At 47.4% G+C, this 22,865-nt stretch overlaps 1 protein-coding gene and 1 long non-coding RNA gene across 3 annotated transcripts in view; one reads left to right on the top strand and one right to left on the bottom strand.

Moving 5' to 3' along the window:
* Positions 1–1,231: 1,231 nt before the first annotated feature.
* ACTR1B (actin related protein 1B) lies at positions 1,232–10,050 on the bottom strand. 2 transcript variants are annotated; one of them, XM_059406168.1, is made up of 11 exons: positions 9,790–10,050; positions 7,697–7,761; positions 6,362–6,437; positions 5,190–5,315; positions 4,723–4,847; positions 4,275–4,491; positions 4,044–4,136; positions 3,778–3,952; positions 2,718–2,779; positions 2,435–2,475; positions 1,232–2,267 (listed from the first exon to the last, which is right to left on the bottom strand). In XM_059406168.1, exons 1-11 carry the CDS (start codon positions 9,835–9,837, stop codon positions 2,165–2,167), a joined length of 1,131 nt encoding a protein of 376 aa, XP_059262151.1. In that variant the 5' UTR covers positions 9,838–10,050; the 3' UTR covers positions 1,232–2,164. The 2 variants fall into 2 exon arrangements, with proteins under 2 accessions (XP_059262151.1, XP_059262152.1); XM_059406169.1 differs by lacking the exon at positions 6,362–6,437 and having other exon boundaries at positions 9,790–9,938.
* A 149-nt stretch (positions 10,051–10,199) lies between these two features.
* Positions 10,200–22,865, top strand: part of LOC132021584 (uncharacterized) — a 19,331-nt gene continuing 6,665 nt past the window's right edge. Inside the window, exons 1-4 of the long non-coding RNA XR_009405396.1 lie at positions 10,200–10,935; positions 11,820–11,932; positions 17,989–18,053; positions 20,241–20,372. This is a non-coding gene — a long non-coding RNA (uncharacterized LOC132021584). The remainder of the gene's footprint in view (positions 10,936–11,819; positions 11,933–17,988; positions 18,054–20,240; positions 20,373–22,865) is intronic.

Here is a 22,865-nt window from a genome sequence, read left to right as displayed (position 1 = left end):
AACGAAAAGGGAGGAGTCAAAGAAATAATGCTCCAAACCTGTGTAAATTTGGAGAAAGTGGTACCATGAACCCAGACCAAAAAAGTTCTCTGTAAATTGTTTTCCCCTTGAGGGCATGTACAGTTTAACTACTCTGTGACCACAAAGCCTCATAAAATGCCCTGTGACAATAGGCCTCAGTCAGCTCTTACCTACGACCTGATCTCAGCTCTTGGCCCTCCTTCAGCCCCAGCTCCGGATGCCTTCAACACACAGCTATGACAACCATCCTCCCATGGCTGGCTACCTGTCACTGAGGACACAGCTAAAAACCCTCTCAAGGCCTTCCATGTGCTGGCTCCAACCTTCCTTTCAGGTTTATCTTGCATTATAAACAGAGACGGCCACTTACCCTTCCCTGCTGAGATCACTTGGGTCCATGCCCTTCTCTCAAGCCCCGCTGGTCCTTTGAGCTCTCACCTCAACCTGGAACACTGACCCCTGTGTGAACCCATGCAAGTCAATCTGCCACCTGCTGGGCGAGATGCCCCTCTTCCCGGCCCCACAGTACTACCAAAATGGCTAGTTCATCATTTTCCCCTGACCCATACATTTTTGGGGGCAAAGACTTGTTTACCACTGGCCCCGAACTTGTGATACCTTCCTGGACATACTCCAGATGTCCAAATTCCTGACGAAGGAAGGAAAGGGCAGGCAGTCACCAAACTCATGCCTGTCTGTACCTACCCACCCCCTGCCACTTAGTTTCTTCCTTCTGAGCTTATTAGCTCATCAACACAGCCTTCTCACCTCCCCCAGCAGTCCCCTTCCAGCTGGCTCAGCCCTGAGCCCTTGTCACTGTTGGGTCTGTCAGCCTCGGCCATGTCTGAGCAGGCCAGCAGAGCTGCCCAAACAGAATGGGTAGGTGCAGATGCCCCAAGCCCCAGCTGCCTGCCATAAGGTCCTATACAGGAGTAAGGCCAAGTTAAGACAGGCTTGTTCTCTGTTCCTTCTTGTGGATTACAGCAAGTGCATAATGAGGCTGGGGAATTCTACCACCACGTTGAGAGCCCAACCTCCTGAGGCCTCCTGTGCCACGTTGCCCCGCCAACCCCTCAAACCCTCAGGCTTCTGAGCTAGAGCCAGTGCCATGCTGCCTTCTTGCTGGTCCTTTTCTCTCCAAGTCCTCAGGGACAGATGAGTAAAAAAACAACACAAAGAACCACAAGAAAACAGAGTCACACACTACGGCTTGTCCATAATTATTACTATATGATTTATAAAAGTTTTCAGGCAACTGTGTTAAATTATTGTACATATCTGGGAGAGGGAAGTGGGGGTCCTGGCCACAAGGTTAGTGAAAACTTTCATGGGAGAGGTGGGAAAAGGAAATGTGCCCCCCTTACTCCCTCTAGGTCTGACTCCAGATTAAGTGGCTTCCTCTCAACAAATGAAGACTGTTAACCCTTCCCATCCAGGGCACTAAGGTAAAGGAGAGGGAGCAGTGTCAATGAAGTGCTTTAAAGGGAGACCACAATGAATTGCGGCTGCCCGGACCCCATGATCCTCTGCTCTGGCTCCAAAGGGTCATCCTGGGCCAGACCCTTGGCTGGGGATGGAAGACTGCCCAGTCCTCAGTCCACACCAAGGCATCCCCCCGGGAAGACAGGAGGATTGAATGTGATAGGCTAAGGAATGCCTAGGTGTGGCACAGGAAGCAGTGATGCACCAGTGGGGAGCTGCTGCCTACCCCCCCACCCCCTGCCTCAAGCCTAGTGACGCAGGCATCCAGGCACTCTGGCTCTGGGAGGGATCCTGTCAAAGGAAACGGGGATGTTGGGTATCTGGCCTTGGGAGTCTGGGGAAGCAGCCCCAAGGGTCAGAACAAGACCTTTCCATGGGAGATCCCTGGAACAATCCAAAGCTAGGCTCCTCAATTCCTAAATTCCAGCTCATGACTCCATCCATGCAGCTAAATGTTACTGTGTCTGTGTGAGCTTGCACGCGCGCACACGCATGCACGTCTGCAGGGGAGGGCCGCAGGGAAGCATGGCTACCCCACCTGCCCAGGGTTCAGGGCATGCAGGGGACCCTAGGCCTGAGATACGAGCTCCGACCAGCAAGGGTTAAGGGCTCTGATTCCTCTTTCCTCCCACTCTCCTAACACGCTACACCTCTTTGGGCACTAGAAGGTTTTACGATGAATAGCACGGGAGCCATCTTCTTCATACTCCTTTTTGGATACCCACATCTTCTTAAAAGTATCAAGCGAGGCCAAGATGGAGCCACTGTGAGAAGGGAGGGATAGACTCTTGTGGACCCAAGGGCTGGGCCATCGACCCTTTCTGGGCACTCAGAGCTCCATCTCCTTTATCTGGGAGGGAAACCCACCCACTGCCACCTGGCCTGTGCCAATGGTGTCCTCCCAAAGCCCTCCCCGTGAGCCCTGCCTCACCCAATCCACGTGGAGTACAGCCGTTCCTGTGGGGCCGAGATCTAGAGGGAAAAAGCAGGAGCATAACTGCCCATCCTCACACAGCAGCCCCTACCCCAGCCTTTAGAGCCTTCCCCTCAGGGCCCAAGGCCAGGCAGCAAGTGCATCAGTGGGGAGCAGTGGGAGCAGCCAAACACGGTGGAAGCAGCTGAGCTGAGCTGTCTGGAGGTGGCATGTTCCCTTTCCTCCCCCAGTCAAGGTTACCCAGCACCTGCATGCCCTATGGGGCTCCCTGTAAACTCACCTTGATTTTGACATCCTTTGGGGCAAGCTTCTTCACTTCACTTAGCAGTCGGTCACCGAAGCCTGTGAACACAAGGCTGGCTGAGCCCAGGGCCCACATCTGAACTCCCTTATACTAGCACCCCTATCTCCACCCACTGGTACCCCTAGCTGCTGCCACTTTTAGTAGTGCTGCTGCTTCTTTTAGTAGTTCTTTCCAGGATCAAGGATGGTGGCAAGCCATCCCAAGGGCAGGAAAGAGCCAGCATGATGCCTGAGATGGGCCCAGCTTCCTCAGAGAGGCAGCAGGAGAGGGAACCCTGAGTCACACAGCTTGGTCTGGCCTCTGCACTCTTACATCCAAAGCAAAATCAAAGGTAAATGACAAATCAGGGGAAAACATCTACCATTTCTGCCCACTGCAGAGGCTAAGATCACATGCAGTGTTGGGAGGGCGCTGATGGACTCGCACTGACCTACCAGCTAACAAGAACCTGTGTCTACCCTCTGACTCAGCAAGTCTCTTGGGATTTCCCCTTTAGGGATATTCCTATTACGTGAGGTTACTGGATGCAGCACCTCTGGGGTTAGAGGTGGCTGCAGGGATCTCACAGGCCATTTGCAAGTCAAAGGGGAAATGGCATATCCATTCAGAAATGCCACGTGGCCGTCTGAAGGAGCTCACATGAATAGGGAAAGATCTTCCAGATATGGGGCTCCAAGAAACATACATGGTGTGCTGCTTGGGGAGCATGTTATGATGGGCATAAAAGCGGGAGCAAGGGGCAATGCACATCTGTTTATACCCACACAGCTGAGGGCTGTGTAACTGCCGGAGAGGGAGCAGGAGCGGGGCGACCGAGACAGCGGGAAAAGGGAGATGTCGTCTCACACATTTTAGATCTTATGTGAATGCAGCACCTACTTGAAAGTCAGTAAAACTTAACTTTAAATCTTTCTCTTAAAAAACACCAAATGCCGAGTACTAAAAAAGCCAATAGAAAATGGGCCACATGCCAAGCTCCAGGGAGTGGGGTGCCATCTAAGTGCTGTCTTGAGCACCACCTCCCAAATGGTGGTACCTTTGAAAAGCGTGGAGCCACCTGACAGCACGATGTTGGCGAAAAGCGTTCGGCGAAGGTCCATGTCGGACTTGTGGATGGCGAAGGCCAGCACCTCGTGGAGCCCCTCACTCTCATCACCTACCAGGTCTGGCTGGAATAGCAGCTCAGGGGCCCGGAAGCGCGCTGGCCCCACCTTTGGAATACAAGATTGAGGGGGACGGACCTCTTCTTCCTCTAGATGCCAGCATCACCTCCGCCACCCAGTGCCAGGCCCGGCAACTTACGTCGAGCATGCTGCCGTCTGGCAAGGTGTACTGCACCTTCTCTGTCTCTAGAGCCTCGTCCTTCTGCGGGTTGATGGATAGGTAGCAGGCTCGCTGCAGAGGGCAGGGCCACAACACTCAGAAAGCTGCAACTGGGAAACCTATGCCCGCCCGGGGCTCAACCTTGCGCCTTGGGGCCACCACTGCCCATCGCCCCACCCAGCCTGCCTCCATAACCTCCTGCCCTGTCACCTCTTTGATGGTCCGGACAACCTCGAACTCGGCTGAGGTGTGAAAGTCAACTCCTTCCTTGCGCAGCAGGAGCCGGAGATAGCGGGAGACATCACGGCCGGCAATGTCTACCCGCATGATGGAATGAGGCATGGCAAAGCCCTCGTAGATGGGGACAGCATGAGTGACCCCATCTCCTGAGTCTAAAACCACTCCCGTCGTGCGTCCTGTTGCATACCTGTCACCAAGTCAGCATCCCTTCACCTCAGCCAATGAGGCATGGGGACCTCCTCACCCCTGGAAGGGACCCTGGACATTTGCTTTATCAGGTCTCAAAAAGAAACCTGAGGAATTCCTGAAAGGAACAGTTACCGGGGGGCTGTTTCTATGGGCTACTCTGACAAAAGCAGGAGGATAGCCAGAAGGAGGACGGGGACTCAGGGGACTCTAGGGCTTAGGGAGTACTCACAGGCTGAGCACCGCCTGCATGGAGATAAACAGGGCTGGCACGTTGAAGGTTTCGAAGAATACCTCTGCTGCCTTCTCCCGGTTCTTACTTGGGTTGAGTGGAGCCTCCGTTAGGAGCACAGGATGCTATAAGAGATGGCAAAGTTTAGGCACATGACCTAGGCCCTAAAAGAATCCTCACTGGCCAAAATGCCTGCTGCAAGCACAGGTAGCCGCTGCCTGCTCTCATTCCCAAGGGTAGCATCCCACTGTCTGCCAGCAGTTCCTCCTCCCAAGACCCAGCTTTCTCTGGAAAACTCTACTTGGCAGCCACCGACTGTGTGGACCCCCCCCCCTCAACACCATGAAAAGGCAGCAGGCCCTAATTTAAAATGCAGAGGAAGCCTGACAGCATAAGCAGGAAGGGCTGAGCAAGGAGAGGGCAGAACAGGGAACTGGGAGGCCGGCAGGTGGGGCTGGCTGGCACACCTCCTCAGAGAAAGTCTGCAGCTGATCTTTGGAGTAGACGTACTGCCAGATGCGCTCCATGTCGTTCCAGTCCCGCACCACGCCGTGCTCCATGGGGTAGCGGATGGCCAGCAGCCCTCGGTGCTCCTGCAGGGGAAGGGGGAAAGGTCAGCAGGAGCGCCCAGCCCCTCTCCTCCAACTGCTTTCTGCCGTCCTGGAAGCCGCCCTTCATCTGCCCTGAACAGAACCACCACTGCTTCCTGGGTGTCCCCATGGCTGGTGGCAGGTCCTGAACTCAGGACAGGCCTCTTTTGTCCAGCAGCAGCTTCTTAGGCCCTCAGAACCTAGTCAGCTTCAACTGGCAAGAGACAGAAAGGGTGGTGACATGCTCCCTCCTATTGTAATCCTCCCCAGCTGTGCTTCCGGGGCTTCTCTACTCGCTGCCAACACGTTCTCCCCTCTTCTTTCTTCACGCTCCCCAGTTTCCTTCCCCACCATTCTATGATGCTGCTACGGCACCAGGAGCTGCCCTGTGGCCCATTCCATGCTGTTCTCTCCTGTGGTCACCTGTCACTCACTGCTCCTTCCAGCTCTTCAACCATTACTCACGTGTCCTGCACAGACCTGCCCTTCTGTGTCCTCCCAGAGCATGCCCCCTTTCACCAAACACCACCTGACTTCTCTCACCCAGAGCCATGGCTCCTGCTGACTCCATCTCTGGAAAGGCCTGCATCTCTGTTCCCCTGGCTCACCCCCTCTCCCCGAACTGCGTACCCCCGGTGCTGCTTGCTGCTGCCCTCTACATCTTCACTTGGGGGCCCCCTCTGGCCCTGCAGCATAGACAAGTCACCCCACCTGGAGTGTAAGAGGTGGGGTGACTCATTTCCACGACACTCATTTCTATCAGTCATCAAGGCTGAGGGAGCCAGACTCTTAAGTCCCTTTTTAATCAACTCTTTCCTCTGTAGCTGCCTCTACAAGACAGGGCGTGAAGTAGTGTGTTCCTCTAACAGGAATCATCATGCCATCTCAGAGTACTTCTGAGCTGGAGCCTTGAGAGTCCAGTAAGACACCTGGCAGATGGCCCCAGAAAACAGAGATTCCCTCTTGGGAGGAACAGCTCTGACCACGAGCCCACATTCCCGGGACTATGAAGCCCCAAGCCCAAGCAAAGCAGGCTCCACAGGTGTTACCTCTGCTTTTGGTCCAATGAAGAGGTCCCCCTCCAGGGCTCCAGCCATCACTCGCATGTGCTTAGGACGCCCGACACTGCAAGGACCGGTCAAGTCAGCAAGGTGGGTGGGGGCGTGGGTGAGCCCACGTCCAGGAAAACCAAAGTCTAACTCCTATGGTCAAAATGGAATCTACTCCAAAGCATCTGGCCACGCAGCAAAGGCCAGAACCCAGGCCTAGGGATACGGGCCCACAGAGCAGGCCTTGGCAGGATGGCAAGCTCTGGATCAGAGGAAAAGTTATCCTTTCTGTTCCCCGCCCTCCATCCCAGAGAGGGCTGAGAGCTCTGGAATCTTGGCCCTCCATGGTCCAGCCCTGGCATAGGGTCAGCTTCTGCAGCCACAATGACTCAGCCCACACTTAAGATTTCAGGAGGGCGGGGCTGCTGGCACTGTCTGCGGAGCAAGGTCCCAGGAAGTCAGGTCATGGCTCCCTTGTGCACCCTTCTCTCATTCACTTGATCCTGCCCCTTCCCACTCCCAGGGCTTTCAGGATACAGATTCAGTTCTTGGAAGACTGGACAAGCTACCATTCTAAAATCTGACCTGAGTTCCCTGCACATCAGTAGGAACTTTTAATTGTACCTAAGTGGAGTTCAGAAAAGAAAGCTGAAGCCCTATTGTGCGCCTGGTGCTCCAAGCTGGCCCTGTCCCCAGACCAGGCATGGAGTTCTTGGTATAGCCAGCCACTCTGGGGCCCTCCCAATGCCCCTGCTTAGGCCAATCCCTCTAAAGCCTCCAGGATTTGAGAAGAGGCACCACCTAGGGAAAACTTCCTGATGGGCTACAGTAGCCGAAGGAGCACTCTGTGCTTCCGACTCCACCTTAGCCCTGCTGTCACTGGTTCCATTCAGGGAACACTCCCCTTGACCAAAAAAAAAAAAACCATTAGTTTCTAGAGCTGGAAAATAAATAAGCCCTGAAAGAAACATTTCCTGGGAGGAAGGGATGGCTGTGCATTAACGCCCCACTCTTTCTCCCCTGAGTTTCGGTTTTTCTCCCAGAGATGTCTCCCTTCCATTCTTGGTGCTGCTAATCCTGTTCCCAAGAGAATGCTGGTGGCTTCTCCTTCCTGCCTGGCTCAAGGAGGGACCAGAATCAGACTTCAAAGAGGAGGAAGCCCAGGGCACTTGTCTTGTCCTTCCAGAGCCAGTAACAGCATTAGCCTCACAAATCTGGTGTTTACCCCTATAGGTTGGGGGCAAGAGTTGGCCTCCAACAGAGCTGTGACACAGAGCCAATGTTCTTCCAGGAATCCAATAAAAAGATTAGGGCTGCTGCCTGAGCAACACTTACTAGTTTGGGAAACAGTATTTGGGAATCTGGTCTCCTGCAAAGCCAGCCTTGATCACCCCCGAACCCTGCAAGGAAAAACAATGTTTAGCTCCCGACATATACCTCCAGATGAAGGCAGTGCCCAGCAGTAGAGGCAGCCCAGGGAGGAAGGCTGAGATCCTGCCAAGAGGGTAAGATCATTTATAAGTACACCAGTAATTCACAACCAGGGGGTGATTTTGCACCCCTCCTCCCAAATGTGACAATGTCTGGAGACTGTGGAGGGGACAGCAGAGGTAGAGGGCTTGTAGCATTGAGAGGGTAGATGCCAGGGATGCTACTAAATATCCTACAATACACAGGCCAGCCCCTCACACCAGGAATTACCTAGCTCAAAATGTCAATATGGTGCAGACTGAAAAACCATGACGTACATCCTTCTCTGCACACTCTAGGGTCAGCTCCAGGCAGGAGGAACCCATAGCAGCACAAGCTGCTTCCAAAGTCAGCTAGAGGCAACTCCAGGCATGGTTTTTTTCCCAATATCTCCTGGCCACCCCCACCCCAGCAGACATGGACCACATACAGGACCCACCCAGGAAGATCACTGTGTATATAGCACCAGCAGACACCTCTCTTCTAGTGGTGTCTCCAAAGACTACTGGTAAAGAACTTGGTCCTGCCACTGCTCCAGCATGGAAACTGGACTTGGGATCTTAAAGGTAACCTGGCATCTAGAAACCTCCCACTAATGAAGGAATCAGCCTTCCAACCTCACTTCCCACAGATCACTGTCAAACCTTTTGGGTCTGCAGAGCAGAGAGAAATATCCTCACGTTAGAGAGGAGGGGCTAGAAGCCCACAGGGACCAGGCAGGTTGTCCTCTGTACTCCTAAAAGTTGTTGGTTAGACTAAATGAATTATCTGCTGACCAAGGAAGTGTCATAGTTCTAGGCTACAGCATGTTGGAGTGGACCCCCGAGCCCAGATCTAGCCTTCTTATTAAACATCCCCTGCTGTGATTCAAGGAGCCCACATGCATACTCCAAAACACACAAACAAAAACAAACAAACAAACAAAAAAACGCCATTCAGGATTACATGGGGGTCATGTGGGAGGAGACACATCCCAGAAAGAGGAGTAAGGCATAATCAAAAACTCCAAGGCACACACAGCTCAGGCAGATACCCGGCGAGGGGCAGATCTATAGATCTGCTCTTCATTTTCCATTCATGGACAGGAAAGTTCAGAAGTCAAAATCCTCAGAGGGCAGCTGAAAACATGCTGTGCCAGTGCTGAAGGACACCACCACAAGGAACCCCAGCAACTTTTTCTCTGAAGCTTCCAAACCTTTATCCCAAACTGCTTTGGGTCCTGGGAAGAGTAGTCCTGAACTCTCCCCACAGTCCTGCTAGCTGTGGAATTTCTACTTGGCATGGGCAAGGAGTAATTAAAGAGATGGTTAAAGTAGCCAAGGGGCCAACCAGGTGATGATGGATATGTGGTTGGCAGAACTTAACCTATACATACAATATACATATTTTCCAGTCAAAGAGCACAGTAGGGACTGTCCACTCTGGAGATCCTGCTAAGAGCTGCAGTCTCTTGGTAAGTGGTCTTGTAGAGGTCACCAAGCCAACTCTCTCTGTAAGATCAGGCCAGCAAAGGGGCAAATACTGTCTGTCCTCTATTAGGAGGAAGGGCAGCCAGAACCCAAGTAGGAGCTAAAGGGTCTGGCGCTGAAACCTAACAAGTGACCGCCCCCCCAACCAAGAAGGGTCCAGAGTGGGTCCTCAGGCCTGACACACGGGGGCATGGCTGGGCCGTTGGGCTGTCATTCGAGCACTCCCGATGCTGATCAAGTGCCGCCAGACTTATGGGTCCCCTGCGTCTCCAGCACCTCCCCGCCGGGCCCGAGGAACTCCGCTGCACTGGAGGGGCTGGCTCCAGGACCCGGGCTACAAAGCCAACTGAGCAGGAGAGCCCCTGGCGGACGTGGAGGGCGGGCAGTGCACGGAGGACTAGTCGAGACCGGCGAGGATCCCCTCCCGGCGCCACCGCGTGCGCCCCCGAGGGCAGGGCGCCCGTCCTCCCCCCAACTGCCGGGCCTCACGTTGTCGATGACCACGGGCTGGTTGGCGATAATGTCGTAGGACTCCATGGCCGGGCCCGGCCGGCCCTGCCCAGCGGGGGGCTGCAGGAGGAACCCGCCGGCGTGCAGACCAGTACCGCGGTCGCTCTAGACACCACCGCGCTTCCCTCCCATCCCGCTAGCGCAGCCTACGCCAGCCCCGCGGGGCTTGCTGGAGGGCGCTCCCCCCATCCCGGCCAATCACCATTCCCACTTGCGCGGATTGACGGCGGGCGCCCGGGGCCCGCTGCGGGCCAAGGGGCGGGGCCTCCGGGTGCTGACCAGCCAATTGCGGCCTCCCGGAAGTACTGCCGGGGCGCTTTCAAGATAGGCTGCGCGGTGTTGAGGGGTTTTTGGCAGGGAGATGACGTCATGGCTCGGCCCTTAAAGGGGACCCGGGCAGAATCAAGGAGGTGTCTGAGAGTCACTTGCCCAGGAAAACTTCGTTCCTGAGTGGCAGCACCTGCGACCACGCTACTTCGTGAGCGCATAGGCCCCGAGGAGGCAGGGTCTGGATATTTTACCCAGAGCGTTTCTTAACTGAGCACGGGGAGAATCCTTTTCCGTGGAAAAATTTCAGTTCTGTGGTAACTTGGTAGCTGGTGTTAGTGGAACACCTGCTATGTGTTTGCGGAGCCCTTCTACCTGTTTTACATAGATTATATGAAATCCTTGCACTAACCGTTAGGTAGCTGTATTCTTATTACCATTTTGCAGATGTGGGGACCGAGGGGCCTCACAACTCTGGAACTAGCCCGGGGGGTCTCCAGCCCGCAATAGCTGGGGTCAGCTTGCTGGCAGCCTCCCGCCCCGCCGGGGTCTGCTGCCTCAGCGGTGCAAGGGATCGGGTCCCAAATTCATTTGCCAAACTGAGCCATAGTTAATTTGCTTCTCCTTAGAACTTTCCCCACTAAACTGTGAAATTAAATTGGGTGAAAGTGAAGCATATTGTACAGAAAAGTGCAGAAATCACATTTCAGTGAATTATTACAATGTGGGCACCCTTGTATAACCGTTACTGAGTTTAAGAACAGAGCATGACCAGCACCCCAGAAGCTACCCGCTTCCCTCAGTTGCTGCCCGGCTGCTCTTCGGAGGTGACTCCTTTCCTGAATTGTACCACCAAAGGTTAGTTTTGCATATTTAGGAACTTTATGCAAATGGGATAATAACTATGCACTCATAAAATGGGCCAGTGTGCAAACATTAAAAATAATGAAGTTTTATGTAATTTCATATGAAACACATCAGGACACAGGGCTAAGTCAAAGCAAAGAAAGCCAGACTCAGTGCCCAGAATGTTACATGTGTGAGAGTCTGCAAAGAGTATATGAGGCAAGTTCAGGGCTCCTATGGGAAAGGGACCACTGGTAAATGTGGGTGAATGAAGGGAGAATTCTTTTTCTTTACAATATATATATTTTTTGGTATCGAATTGTGGTTTTTAAATAAATATTTTAAAGATAATAGATTTTATTGCCCAGCAATTACAACTTCTCAAACATGTACTTTTCTACATAATTTATTGTGAGGTGATCAATGTTAAATAAAATACTAATCTTCTTTTCTTTTCTTTTCTTTTTTTTGAAGATTTTATTTATTTATTTGACAGAGAGAGATCACAAGTAGGCAGAGAGGCAGGCAGAGAGAGGAGGAAGCAGGCTCCCTGCTGAGCAGAGAGCCTGATGCCGCGCTGGGTCCCAGGACTCTGGGATCACGACTTTAGCTGAAGGCAGAGGCCTTAACCCACTGAGCCACCCAGGCGCCCCAAAATACTAATTTTCATCATGTGTTTCAATTCATGGATTCTTGACCAATTCTTCATTTTTCCTTCCAACTGCATGCCTCTAGGGAATGAATTTTGACCAGGATAGTTTGGGACTTGGATATTCATCTGCAGCTACCTATATGCTCCTTACATGCAGTTGTGCTCCCAGTGGTTTTATCACAGCCATCCTGTGAGCAGTTTCTGGAAAACATCAGGATGACCTTCATTCATCTTCACCTCATAGGCTCTGTTGCACCTGGAGGAGCCCAGTGACAGGCCAGCAGATGCTGCTGCCCAGCGCACTTGGCCGACAGTGCCCCATGCACCCTCATCCTTTGGTGGCCTTGTGGAAAAGCGGTATTAAATTGTTTTTAACTTGTTCAGGTATATAATATTTTTGTTGTGGGAGAATACACACAATGTAAAAGTTTCAGTCTTAACCATCTTTAAGTTGAGTGGTACTAAATACACTCATAATGTTGTGCAACCACTACCATCATCCATCTCCAGAACTCTTTTTATCTTGTAAAACTGCAACTTTGTACTTATTAAACAGTAACTCCCATTTCCTCTCCCCTCAGGCCAGGGCAACCATTGTTCTACTTTGTTTCTATGCATTTGGATACCTAGTGGAAGTGGAATCATGTAATACTTACCCTTTTGTGACTAGCTTATTTATGGGGCATGTCCTCAGTATTCATCCATGTTGTAGCATGTGACAGGATTTCCTTTCTTTTTAAGGCTGAATAACATTCTATTGTATGAATATACCACATTTTGCTTATTCATTCATCTTTTGATGGACCTTGGGTTGCTTCCACATCTTAGCTACTGGGAATAACACTGCTATGAACACGGGTGTGTAAATGCCTCTTTAAAACTCTGCTTTCAATTCTTTGGCACATATAGCCACATGTGGGCTTGCTAGATCATATGGTAATTCTATTTTTACTTTTTTGAGGAACAACCATGCTGTTTTCCATAGCAGCTGCACCATTTTATATTCCTAACAACAGCCCAAGAGGGTTCTAGTTTCTCCACAGTTTCATCAGCACTTGTTATTTTCTGGTTTTGTTTTTGTTTTTGTTTTTAGCAGCCAACATGATGGGTTTAAGATGGGATCTCATCATCGTTTTGATTTGCGTTGCTGTAATGATTTGTGATGTTGAGCATTTTTTCATGTGCTTATTGGCCATTTATATATCTTCTTTGGAGCAATGTCAATTCAAATCTTTTGTCAACTTCTGAATCAATTATTTGTTGTTGAGTTTTAGGAGCTCTCTATGCATTCTGGATATTAATCCTTTATCAGATATTCGCAAATATTTCCCCTCATTCTGCCTTTTTACTCTGTTAATGGTGTAGTCTGATGCAAAAATTCTTTGCATTTTCAGGAAGCCCAATTTGTCTATCTTTGTTGTTGTTGCCTTTGTCTTTGGTTTCATAGCTGAGAAATCATCACCAAATCCAATGTCCTGAAGCTTTTGTCCTGTTTCATTTTTAAAAAAAATTTAAAAAGATTATTTATTTATTTATAAGAGAGGGAGAGAGAGAGAATGAGCATGAGTGCTCATTTGCACATGAGCCGGGGGAGGGGCAGAGGGAAAGGCAGTCTCCCTGTTGAGGAGAGCCCACCAAGGGCTGGATCCAAGGACCCTGAGATCATGACCTGAGCTGAAGTCAGATGCTTAACTAACTGAGCCACCCAGTCACTTTTCCCTGTTTTATTTTAAGGATTTTATAGTTTTAGTTCTTAATATTTAAGTCTTTTTACCCATTTTGAGTTTTTTGTATGTTGTGTTGAGTAACAGTCCAGCTTCATTCTTTTGCATGTGGATATTCAGTTTCCCCAGCACCACTTGTTGAAAAGACTGTCCTTTTCGCTTTGAATGGTTTTGGGACTCTGGTCAAAAATCATTTGACCATATATGTGAAGGCTTATTTCTGGGCTCTCTATTCTAGTCTGCTAGTCTGTAGCCTTTAAGATATATTGCTTTTTAAATGAAGTAAGAAAACTGAAGTGAAAAAGTATCTGCATGACAAACAGCCAAGCATTTATGAAAGAAGTGCTTGGGTTCTGCTTGCAAAGAAACTCCATGAACCTGGGGCAACAGTGCTGAGGGAGGAGTGCCTGAAAGGGGCCCCCAAAATACATGTTAGCTATACAGCGAACCCAGCTACAGGGGCAGGATTGTCAATTATTCCCTGAGATAACCACGAAGAGGAAAAGCTCAGAAACCTTACTTTGGACAAGGAAAGAAACAAAAAGAAAGAAACACAGGGAGGGGCAGGAGAGAGTCATAAGGTGAGAGAATCCCCCAAACCCGCAAGGCCAGCCATTCCCTCCTTGCTTCTTCTGGCTCCTCTCAGCATCTCCCCCATTTCTTACCCGAATGTCTCTCTAGCACTTAGAGTCCTTTGATCTTCTCAATGTCAGTATTTTCCTCATACCGACATTACTAATAAGGTAGCCAATGCAGGTCAGTTCTCAGTACACATGGAGGAACCATCAGATAGGTCTTTGGGGACTTCCTGAGAGATAGAGAGAATGGAATGTTCTATGCCTCATGTCACCTCCTCATCCTTTCTACTACAGGCACCCATCTGAGGCCACTAATGATTAGAGAAAAATTAGTGATCAAACAAAACTATTAAGGAAACACTGTCAACTAAATTAACTCTGAAAATTGGATGAGTTCTTGCTGTAGCCTGAGTACTTCCCTTGAGTGTTGGATTTCCTTTTAAGGTCTTATCTTATTATTACCTTGGGAACCTAGGGTGGAAGTTTGGGGTGAACTGAAGAGTCAGATGCCTGGGTGTAATTGGCCATCTTCAAATCAGAACCTTATCATTTTGTTTCATTTTTGTATATCTCACAGGTGAAAGCATAGGGCCACCTTGTTATACATTGTATTTTCTTATGCTCTGTGAAAACACAAATGACATATAGTAAACTGCAAACTGCATGTATATAAAGAGGGCAGTTTTGTGAGTTTTGATGCATATGAACACACCATGAAACCGTTTTCCCAATCAGGATAATGAAGATATCCATTGCCCTGCAGTTCATCATGCACCTTGGTAATCCCTTCCTTTCCTCCCATTTCCACCCCTTTATCCTTGGACAAGCAGTAGCCAGAACTTCCTGTACTATAGATTTATTGTCATTTTCTGGAATTTTCTATTGTATATGATTACACAGGCATAATACAGTATTTGTATATTTAAATATGTAGAATGAATTGTAATATAGTGACGTGTTAAGTTGTATGGAAATGGACTACATAAGTGGGCTTAATCTGTATGTATTTCTTTTGTTGTCTAACTTCTTTCACTCAGCATATGTATTTTGAGATTGTTTCATGTTACTGCATGCAATGTGTTTGTTACTTTTAAGTGTTTAGTAATTTTAATTATTTATTTAATTTAATTTTAATCTTAATTTATTTATTTGACAGAGAGCCAGAGAGCAGAAGCAGGGGGAGCTATAGGCAGAGGGAGAGGGAGAAGCAGACTTCCTGCTGAGCAAGGATACCGATGTGGGTCTGGATTCCCTGGGATCATGACCTGAGCCAAAGGCAGACATTTAACTGACTGAGCCACCCAAGTGCCCCTATTTTATTTTTTTAAGATTTTATTATTATTATTTTTTGACACAGAGGGAGAGAGAGCGAGAGAGCAAAAGGAGGGGGAGTGGCAGGCAGAGGGAGAGGGAGAAGCGAGAAGCAGGCTTCCTAGAGCAGGGATCCTGATTAGGGGCTTGATCCCAGGACTCTGGAATCATGAACTGAGCTGAAGGCAGATGCTTAACTGACTGAGCCACCCAGGTATCCCCTGAGCATCTATTCATGTACTCACTTGTCATCCATACGTCTTTTTCAGTAAAGTGTCTTCAACTCTCAATCCCATTTTTAAATTGGTTGTCTATTTATTATTATTATTTTTAAAAAGAGTTTATTTATTTGAGAGAGCACCAGAGAGCTCAAGTGGAGGGGAGAGGCAGAGGCAGGCTCCCTTGGAGCAGGGAGCCCAATGTGGGACTCCATCCCAGGATCCCAGGGTAATGACCTGAGCTGAAGGCAGGGGAGGGGCAGAGGGAGAGAGAGAATATTAAAATGGCTCCACACCCAGGCTGGAGCCCCATGTAGGGCTCTATGTCACCACCCTGAGATCATGACCTAAGCTGCAGTGAAGAATCTGAGGCTTAACCAACTGAGCCACCCAGGTGACCCTCCTCTTTCTTTTCTAATTCATATGCCTTTCATTTCTTTTTATTGCCTTATTGCATGAGTGGGCCTTTAGAACACTGTTGAATGAAAGTGGTGAGAATGATATTTTTGCACTGATTCTGAGATTAGGGAGACAGCATTTTGCTATGATATATGTTACTTGAGATTTTTTATAGATGTCTTTTATCAAACTGAGAAAAGTTCCCTTTATTATTTTTTTAAAAAGATTTTATTTATTTATTTGACAGAGAGATTGATCATAAGTAGGCAGAGAGGCGGCTGAAAGAGAGGGGGAAGCAGGCCCCCTGCTGAGCAGAGTGCCTTCTAGAAGTGGGGCTCAATCCCAGGACCCTGAGATTATGCCCTATGGCGGAGGCAAAGGCCCAACCCACTGAGCCACCCAGGAGCCCCAGAGAAAGTTCCCTTTATTTTACAGCAATGAGAGTTTTATCCTAAATGGATGTTTTTTGACTTTTGTCAAGTGCTTTTTCTGCATCTAATGTGTTGATCATATGATTTTTCTATTAATGTGATGAATTACAGTTATCTATTTTTGAATGTTCAAGCAAACTTGCATTCCTGGGATAAAACACACTTAGTTGTGGTATGTCACCGTTTGAAAAACACTGTTGGATTCAATTTGCTAAAATTTTGTTAAGAATTCTTACATCAGGCGCCTGGGTGGCTCAGTGGGTTAAAGCCTCTGCCTTCGGCTTGGGTCATGATCCCAGGGTCCTGGGACCCAGCCCCACCTCGGGCTCTCTGCTTGGCAGGGAGCCTGCTTCCTCCTCTCTCTCTCTCTGCCTGCCTCTCTGCTGACTTGCAATCTCTATCAAATAAATAAAGAAAATCTTAAAAAAAAAAAAGAATTCTTACATCTTCTGGGTGACTGGGTGACTCTGTCAGTTAAGCATCTGCTTTTGGCTCAGGTCATGATCCTAGGGTTCTGGGATCGAGCCCCACGTTGGGCTCCCTGCTCAGTGGGAATCTCTCTCAAATAAGTAAATAAATCTTTAGAAAAAAGGTTCTTGCATCTTTTATGAAAGATATGGGCCTGTAGTTTTCTTTTATTATAATATCTTTGTCTGGTTTGGTATCAGGATAATGCTGGTCTCACAGAATGAATTAAGAAGTATTTCCTCAGTTTCAACTTTCCAGAAGTTTGTATAGAGTTGATGGTATTTATGCCTTAAATATTGGTAGAGTTAACCAGTGAAGCCATCGACTTTGAGTTTTCTTTGTGGGAAAGTTTCTATCCACAAATTCAGTTTCTGTAATATAGAGCTTTTTCTTTTCTAGAAAGAAAAGCAATTTCTTTTTTGTAGAGCTATTTAGGTTATTTATTTTTTCTCTTTTTTAAAAAATATTTTATTTATTTATTTGACAAAAAGAGACACAGAGAGAGAGGGAACACAAGGAGAGGGAGTGGGAGAGGGAGAAGCAGGCAGCCCTATAAGGGGCTTGATCCCAGGGCCCTGGGATCATGACCTGAGCTTAATGACTGAGCCACCCAGGTGCCCCTATTTATTTTTCTTGAGCAAGTTCTGTTTGTATCTTTCAAGGACTCTGTGCATTTTATCTAACTTGTAGAATCTATTGGCAAAATGTTGTTCATAATATAATGTCATTTTCCTTTAACATCTGTAGTATCTGTAGTGATGTCTACTCTCTCATTCCTGATATTGGTTGGTAATTGTTGTCTTCTGTCTTTTCCCCCTCATCTGTCTGGCAAGAGGTTTATCTATTTTATTGATTTTCTCAAAGAACCAGCTTTTGGTTTCATTGTTTTTTTTTTCAGTGGTTTTTGAATTATTAAAAGAAAAATAGGGCACCTGGTGGCTCAATCAGTTAAGTTCCTGCCTTCAGCTCAGATCATGATCTCAGAGTCCTGGGATTGAGCCCCACATTGGGTTCCCTGCTCAGCAAGGAGTCGGTTATCGTTTCCCTCTCCCTCTGCTCCTCCACCCTGTTCATGCTCTCTTTCTCTCCTAAATAAATGAATAAAAAAATCTTTAAAAAAGGTAACAATAACAACAATAAACAAAGAAGAATGTGTGACAGAGACATATGTGGTCTGTGGAGCCCCAAATATTTTGTATTTGGCTTTTTATAGAAAAAGTTTATTGACTCCTCCTCTAGACCTGGATGACTGCATAATTATAGATGTTTTCCCTTCATGCCTAGATACTCAACAAATCCACCTGGAACTAAGATAAATGAGGCAGAAAAAGTCTAATGATCACTTAAAGGTAAGTGCTCTAGTATGTACTTAGGTTGCAAAGCAGCCTGAATTCTGTTCCTCTGGTGATGTGAACCAATGCAAGGGAAGGGAAGGTGTAAATGGGAAAGGAGGTGGTGAAGATTCCTGGAATAGGGCTCGCTGGGATTCAACATAAAATTCACCCTTTTATTTATTTTTTTTTAAGATTTTTATTTATTTATTTGACAGACAGAGATCACAAGAAGGCAGAGAGGCAGGCAGAGAGAGAGAGGAGGAAGCAGGCTCCCTGCTGAGCAGAGAGCTTGATTTGGGGCTCAATCCCAGGACCCCAGGATCATGACCTGAGCCGAAGGCAGAGGCTTTAACCCATTGAGCCACTCAGGCGTCCCTTGTGAAGATATTTTAGAGAAGTAATTTTTATGGGGCTGCCATTACCTAATGTTATGGATTGAATTGTATCCCCTTTCCTAAATTTATGTTGATATCCTTGCCCATGGTACCTAAGAATGTGGCTTTATTTGGGCTATCTTTACAGAGGCAATCAAGTTAGAATGAAGTTATCAGGGTGGGTCCTAAGCCCATATGACTTGTATCATTATAAGAAGAGGAAATTTGGACACATATACATGTGGAGGAAAGAGAATGTGAGGATGGAGGGTGAAGACAACTATTCACAAGCCAAGAGGAGAGGCCTCAGTAAGGACCAATGCTGCTGACACCTTGATCTTGGACTTCTAGCTTCCAGAAGTATGAAACAATAGATGTCTATTATTTAAGTGCTCCTTCCCTCATTTTGTGGTGCTTTTTTTTTTTTAATTTTATTTATTTATTTTACACAGAGAGATCACAAATAGACAGAGAGGCAGGCAGAGAGAGAGAGGGAAGCAGGCTCCCTGCTGAGCAGAGAGCCTGATGTGGAACTCTATCCCAGGACCCTGGGATCATGACCTGAGCTGAAGGCAGCAGCTTAACCCACTGAGCCACCCAGGCACCCTGTGGTGCTTTTTTTATGGCAGTCCCCACAAAGTAATGCCTGAGTCACTCAGAATTCTGTTGTTTAACTTTTTGTGTAACTTTTTGTCCCCTAAAGACCTCTTTAGTCCCAGACTGCATATAGTGCATGAGCTTAAAGGCTAAAGGTCAGGGATGGCTACATAATTTGTGGGATCCAGTGTAAAATAAAAATGCAAGAAAAAAATGTACGGTTAAAGGTGCTAAAATATAAAGACTTTTTCTTTAAAAATAGTTTAATATTGGGACACCTGGGTGGCTCAGTCAGTTAAGTGTCTGCCTTCAGCTCAGGTTATGATCCCAAGGTCCAGGGATCGAGTCTTGGATCAAATCTTGCATTGGGCTCCCTGCTCATCAGGGAGCCTACTTCTCTTTCTGCCCACTGTTTCCCTGCTTGTGCTCTCTCTCTGACAAATGAATAAACAAAATTTTTAAAAAAAGTTTAATATTTATAAAACATAGTAGGGGAAACAGTGATACACATGTGACAACATCAACTTATACTTCTGTTTGTATTTTCAGAGTTATAATCATATACATATATATTTTAGATTTTATTTATTTATTTGAGAGAGGGAGTGAGAGAGAGAGTGAGCGCGCACACGAGTGGGGGATGGGGAGAAGGAAAAGCAGACTCCCTGCAGAGCAGGGAGCCTGATGCGGGACTCCATCTCAGGACCCTGGGATCATGACATGAGCCACAGACAGTTAACTGACTGAGTCACCCAGGTGCCCTAGAGTTAGAATCATACATAATATATATGTAATACAATAAATAACAATACTTTCCTAATGTGCTATCTTGATTTAGCATGAATTTTTCTGGCTACACTAGCTGATCTATGTTTGTGTGTGTATGCGTATGTGTGCTTTTAAAGTAATCTCCACATTCGGCATGGGGCTCAAACTCACAACCCCAAGATCAAGAGTCACATGCTCCAATGACTGAGCCAGCCAGGTGGCCCTCACTTAAGCTGATGAAGTTGATTTTTCTGTCATGTACAACTTAAGAGTCCTGGTTAATATCCTCCTATCTTTAGGCTACAGTGCACACAGGATGGAGGAAGGCACTTCAGAGCCAAAGGAAGTGGGTGGAAAGCCTGTTTCCTTCGGGCGGCCAGTGGCTCCTGTCCTCAGACACCAGGCCCTCCCCCAATCCCCTGTAGAACTGCCCCCCACCTTGCTTCTTGGTGTGACTTCACAGACCTCCTGGTTCCGCAGTATCCTGGAGCTCGAGGCAATTATGGCTGAAGGATTTCAGGAGATACACGGACTATGGCAAAGAAGAGAGGAGCAGAGACACTCTTCTTTGTTCTCTTCCTGGACTATTGGCAAGGTACAGAGCTCTGCCCTCTCAAAGGTCCGCTCACAAGTGTAGTATGGCAGATACCCAAGTAAGAGACTCAGTGTGAACCTAATTAGGCAGGGATAGTGTCCTCCTCCAGGTGGAATGGTGAACACAGGATTTCTCTCCACCTCTACCTTCCTTACCTCCTGAATTTACCATAGGACTTCTTGCTCAGAAGCAGGTAACTTTAACATTTTTCCTGACTGAAGCTTTCTCAAAAGACCTCTGTGGGAGGGTAGCCCATAGGCACCAAGCTTTTTGTTATAAAAATTTTCAAAAATATACAAAAGTAGAAAGATTTGTATGAACCTCTATGCACTAATTAGGCAAATCTTGTTTCATCTATCCCCTCATATAAACACACACACACACACAAACGCACACACACATTTTAAAAATAGCTTTATTGATATATAATTCACATAACATAAAATTCACCCTTTTATTTATTTCTTAAAAGATTTTTATTTATTTATTTATTTAACAGACAGAGATCGCAAGTAGGCAGAGAGGCAGGCAGAAAGAGATTGGAGGAAACAGGCTCCCTGGCGAGCAGAGTACCCTACGTCGGGCTCGATTCCAGGACCCTGGGATCATGACCTGAGCCGAAGGCAGAGGCCTTAACCCACTGAGCCACCCAGGTGCCCCAAAAGTTTACCCTTTTAAATAAATAATTCAGTGCTTTTTAGTATATTCACAGAATTGTGAATCACCATTGCTTAATTTAATTTAATTTATTTTTTAAAAGATTTTATTTAGGGGCGCCTGGGTGGCTTAGTGGGTTAAAGCCTCTGCCTTCAGCTTGGGTCATGATCCCGGGGTCCTGAAATTGAGCCCTGCATCAGGCTCTCTGCTCAGTGGGGAGCCTGCTTCCCTTCCTCTCTCTCTGCCTGCCCCTCTGTCTACTTGTGATCTCTGTCAAATAAATAAATAAAATCTTTAAAAAAATGAATTTATTTATTTATTTGCCAGAAAGAGAGAGAGAGAGAAAGAGTGAGCACAAGCAGGGAGAGCAGCAGGCAGAGGGAGAAGCAGACTCTACGCTGAGCAAGGAGCCCAACATGGTGCTTGATCCCAGGACACTGGGATCATGACCTGAGCCGAAGGCAGACGCTCAGCTGACTGAGCCACCCAGGCATCCCGACACTGCTTAATTTTAGAACATTTTCATCACTCCAGAAGTACTGTCACTCTCACCAGCTTTCATGCCCCATTCCTTCTTTCCCACAGCCCCTAGCAACCACTCACGTATTGACTGCTCTATAGAGTTGTCTCCTCTGGATATTTTGTATATGGAATCACACAGCATGTGATCTTCTGTGACTGGCTTCTTTTGTGTAATAGGTTTCATGGTTCAGTCACACTGTAGCCTGTGTCAGTATTTCAATTCTTTCTGTGGCCCGACAATATTCCCTTGCATGCCTATGCCACAGTTGGGTAATTTCCACTTTTTAGCTATCTGAATAATGCTGTTGTGAATATTTTAGGAACATAGATTTTTCAAGTGAATACTTGATTTTTCAAGTGAATACTTGATTTACATCCTCTATTTTAGGATTTTACTGCGTTTGGAACTATTTTTGATATTTACTAAACTAATTGGCTGATAGCATTCTGGCAAATTCTCTTGGTATAAAGATACTAGGCCTGTGGAGCAAAGCAAAAAGGACAGGAGGTACATCATACAAATTGTCCATCGGGGGTGACATCAGGAAAAGGGGGGAATGTGACTACTCTTTATCAGGGCACTTTAAAAACCAAAGGGTTTTTGGGAACAAACGTTGGGCTTTCTTCCACTGCCACTGTATTGGTTCTTTTTTTTTTTTTTTAAAGATTTTATTTATTTGACAGGCAGAGATCACAAGTAGGCAGAGAGGCAGGCAGAGAGAGGTGTGTGTGTGGGGGGAGCAGGCTCTCCGCTGAGCAGAGAGCCCAATGCAGGGCTTGATCCCAGGACCCTGGGACTATGATAGAAGCTTTAACCCACAAGCCACCCAGGCAGGCACCCCCCCCCCCCGCCCATATTGATTCTTAATGATTCATTAATGTCTCAGCAAAAGAGATCTTTTTATTTCTTTCGTTTACCAAAGAGCCATCAGACCTGGAAGCAATGTCTATGTACTATTGCCAGTTTTTGTGTAGAGCTGAAAGCCTCTATGAGTACACATTACCAATGGCTATGCAGATTTTCTGCCAGGAAACCAGGTGAGAATCAGCATTGCCACTGGTTGTAAGAAGTTCAAATTCTTCCAGATACTTTATGAATGCTGGGGCACTCAGTGGGTGGGTGCTATGGCCCTAACAACACTTCATTAGGGGATAGGTGTCTCTTCCTTGGTGGTTTTCTTAATCCCCTGGGGCTGCAGAAAGGACTGGCCTTGACCTGTCACAACATCCATAAAGAGAAAGCCTGAAAATATAGTTAAAAATATGAGTTGCTACAGTTTTTTTTTTAGCATAGTTAATCCATATCCTTGATGT

The sequence above is a fragment of the Mustela nigripes genome, chromosome 7 (genome assembly GCF_022355385.1).
Source record: "Mustela nigripes isolate SB6536 chromosome 7, MUSNIG.SB6536, whole genome shotgun sequence".
Classification (NCBI taxonomy): domain Eukaryota; kingdom Metazoa; phylum Chordata; class Mammalia; order Carnivora; family Mustelidae; genus Mustela; species Mustela nigripes.
This window is presented reverse-complemented; position numbering and strand designations above follow the sequence as displayed.

Excerpts from the sequence above, each read along its gene's own strand:
- ACTR1B (XM_059406168.1), bottom strand. The coding sequence starts at position 9,837 with ATGGAGTCCTACGACATTATCGCCAACCAGCCCGTGGTCATCGACAAC. Across the intron at positions 5,316-6,361 it reads TCATTGGACCAAAAGCAGAG|GAGCACCGAGGGCTGCTGGC; the intron begins GTAACACCTGTG and ends CTTCCCCTGCAG. Across the intron at positions 2,268-2,434 it reads CTGTACTCCACGTGGATTGG|TGGCTCCATCTTGGCCTCGC; the intron begins GTGAGGCAGGGC and ends CCCTTCTCACAG.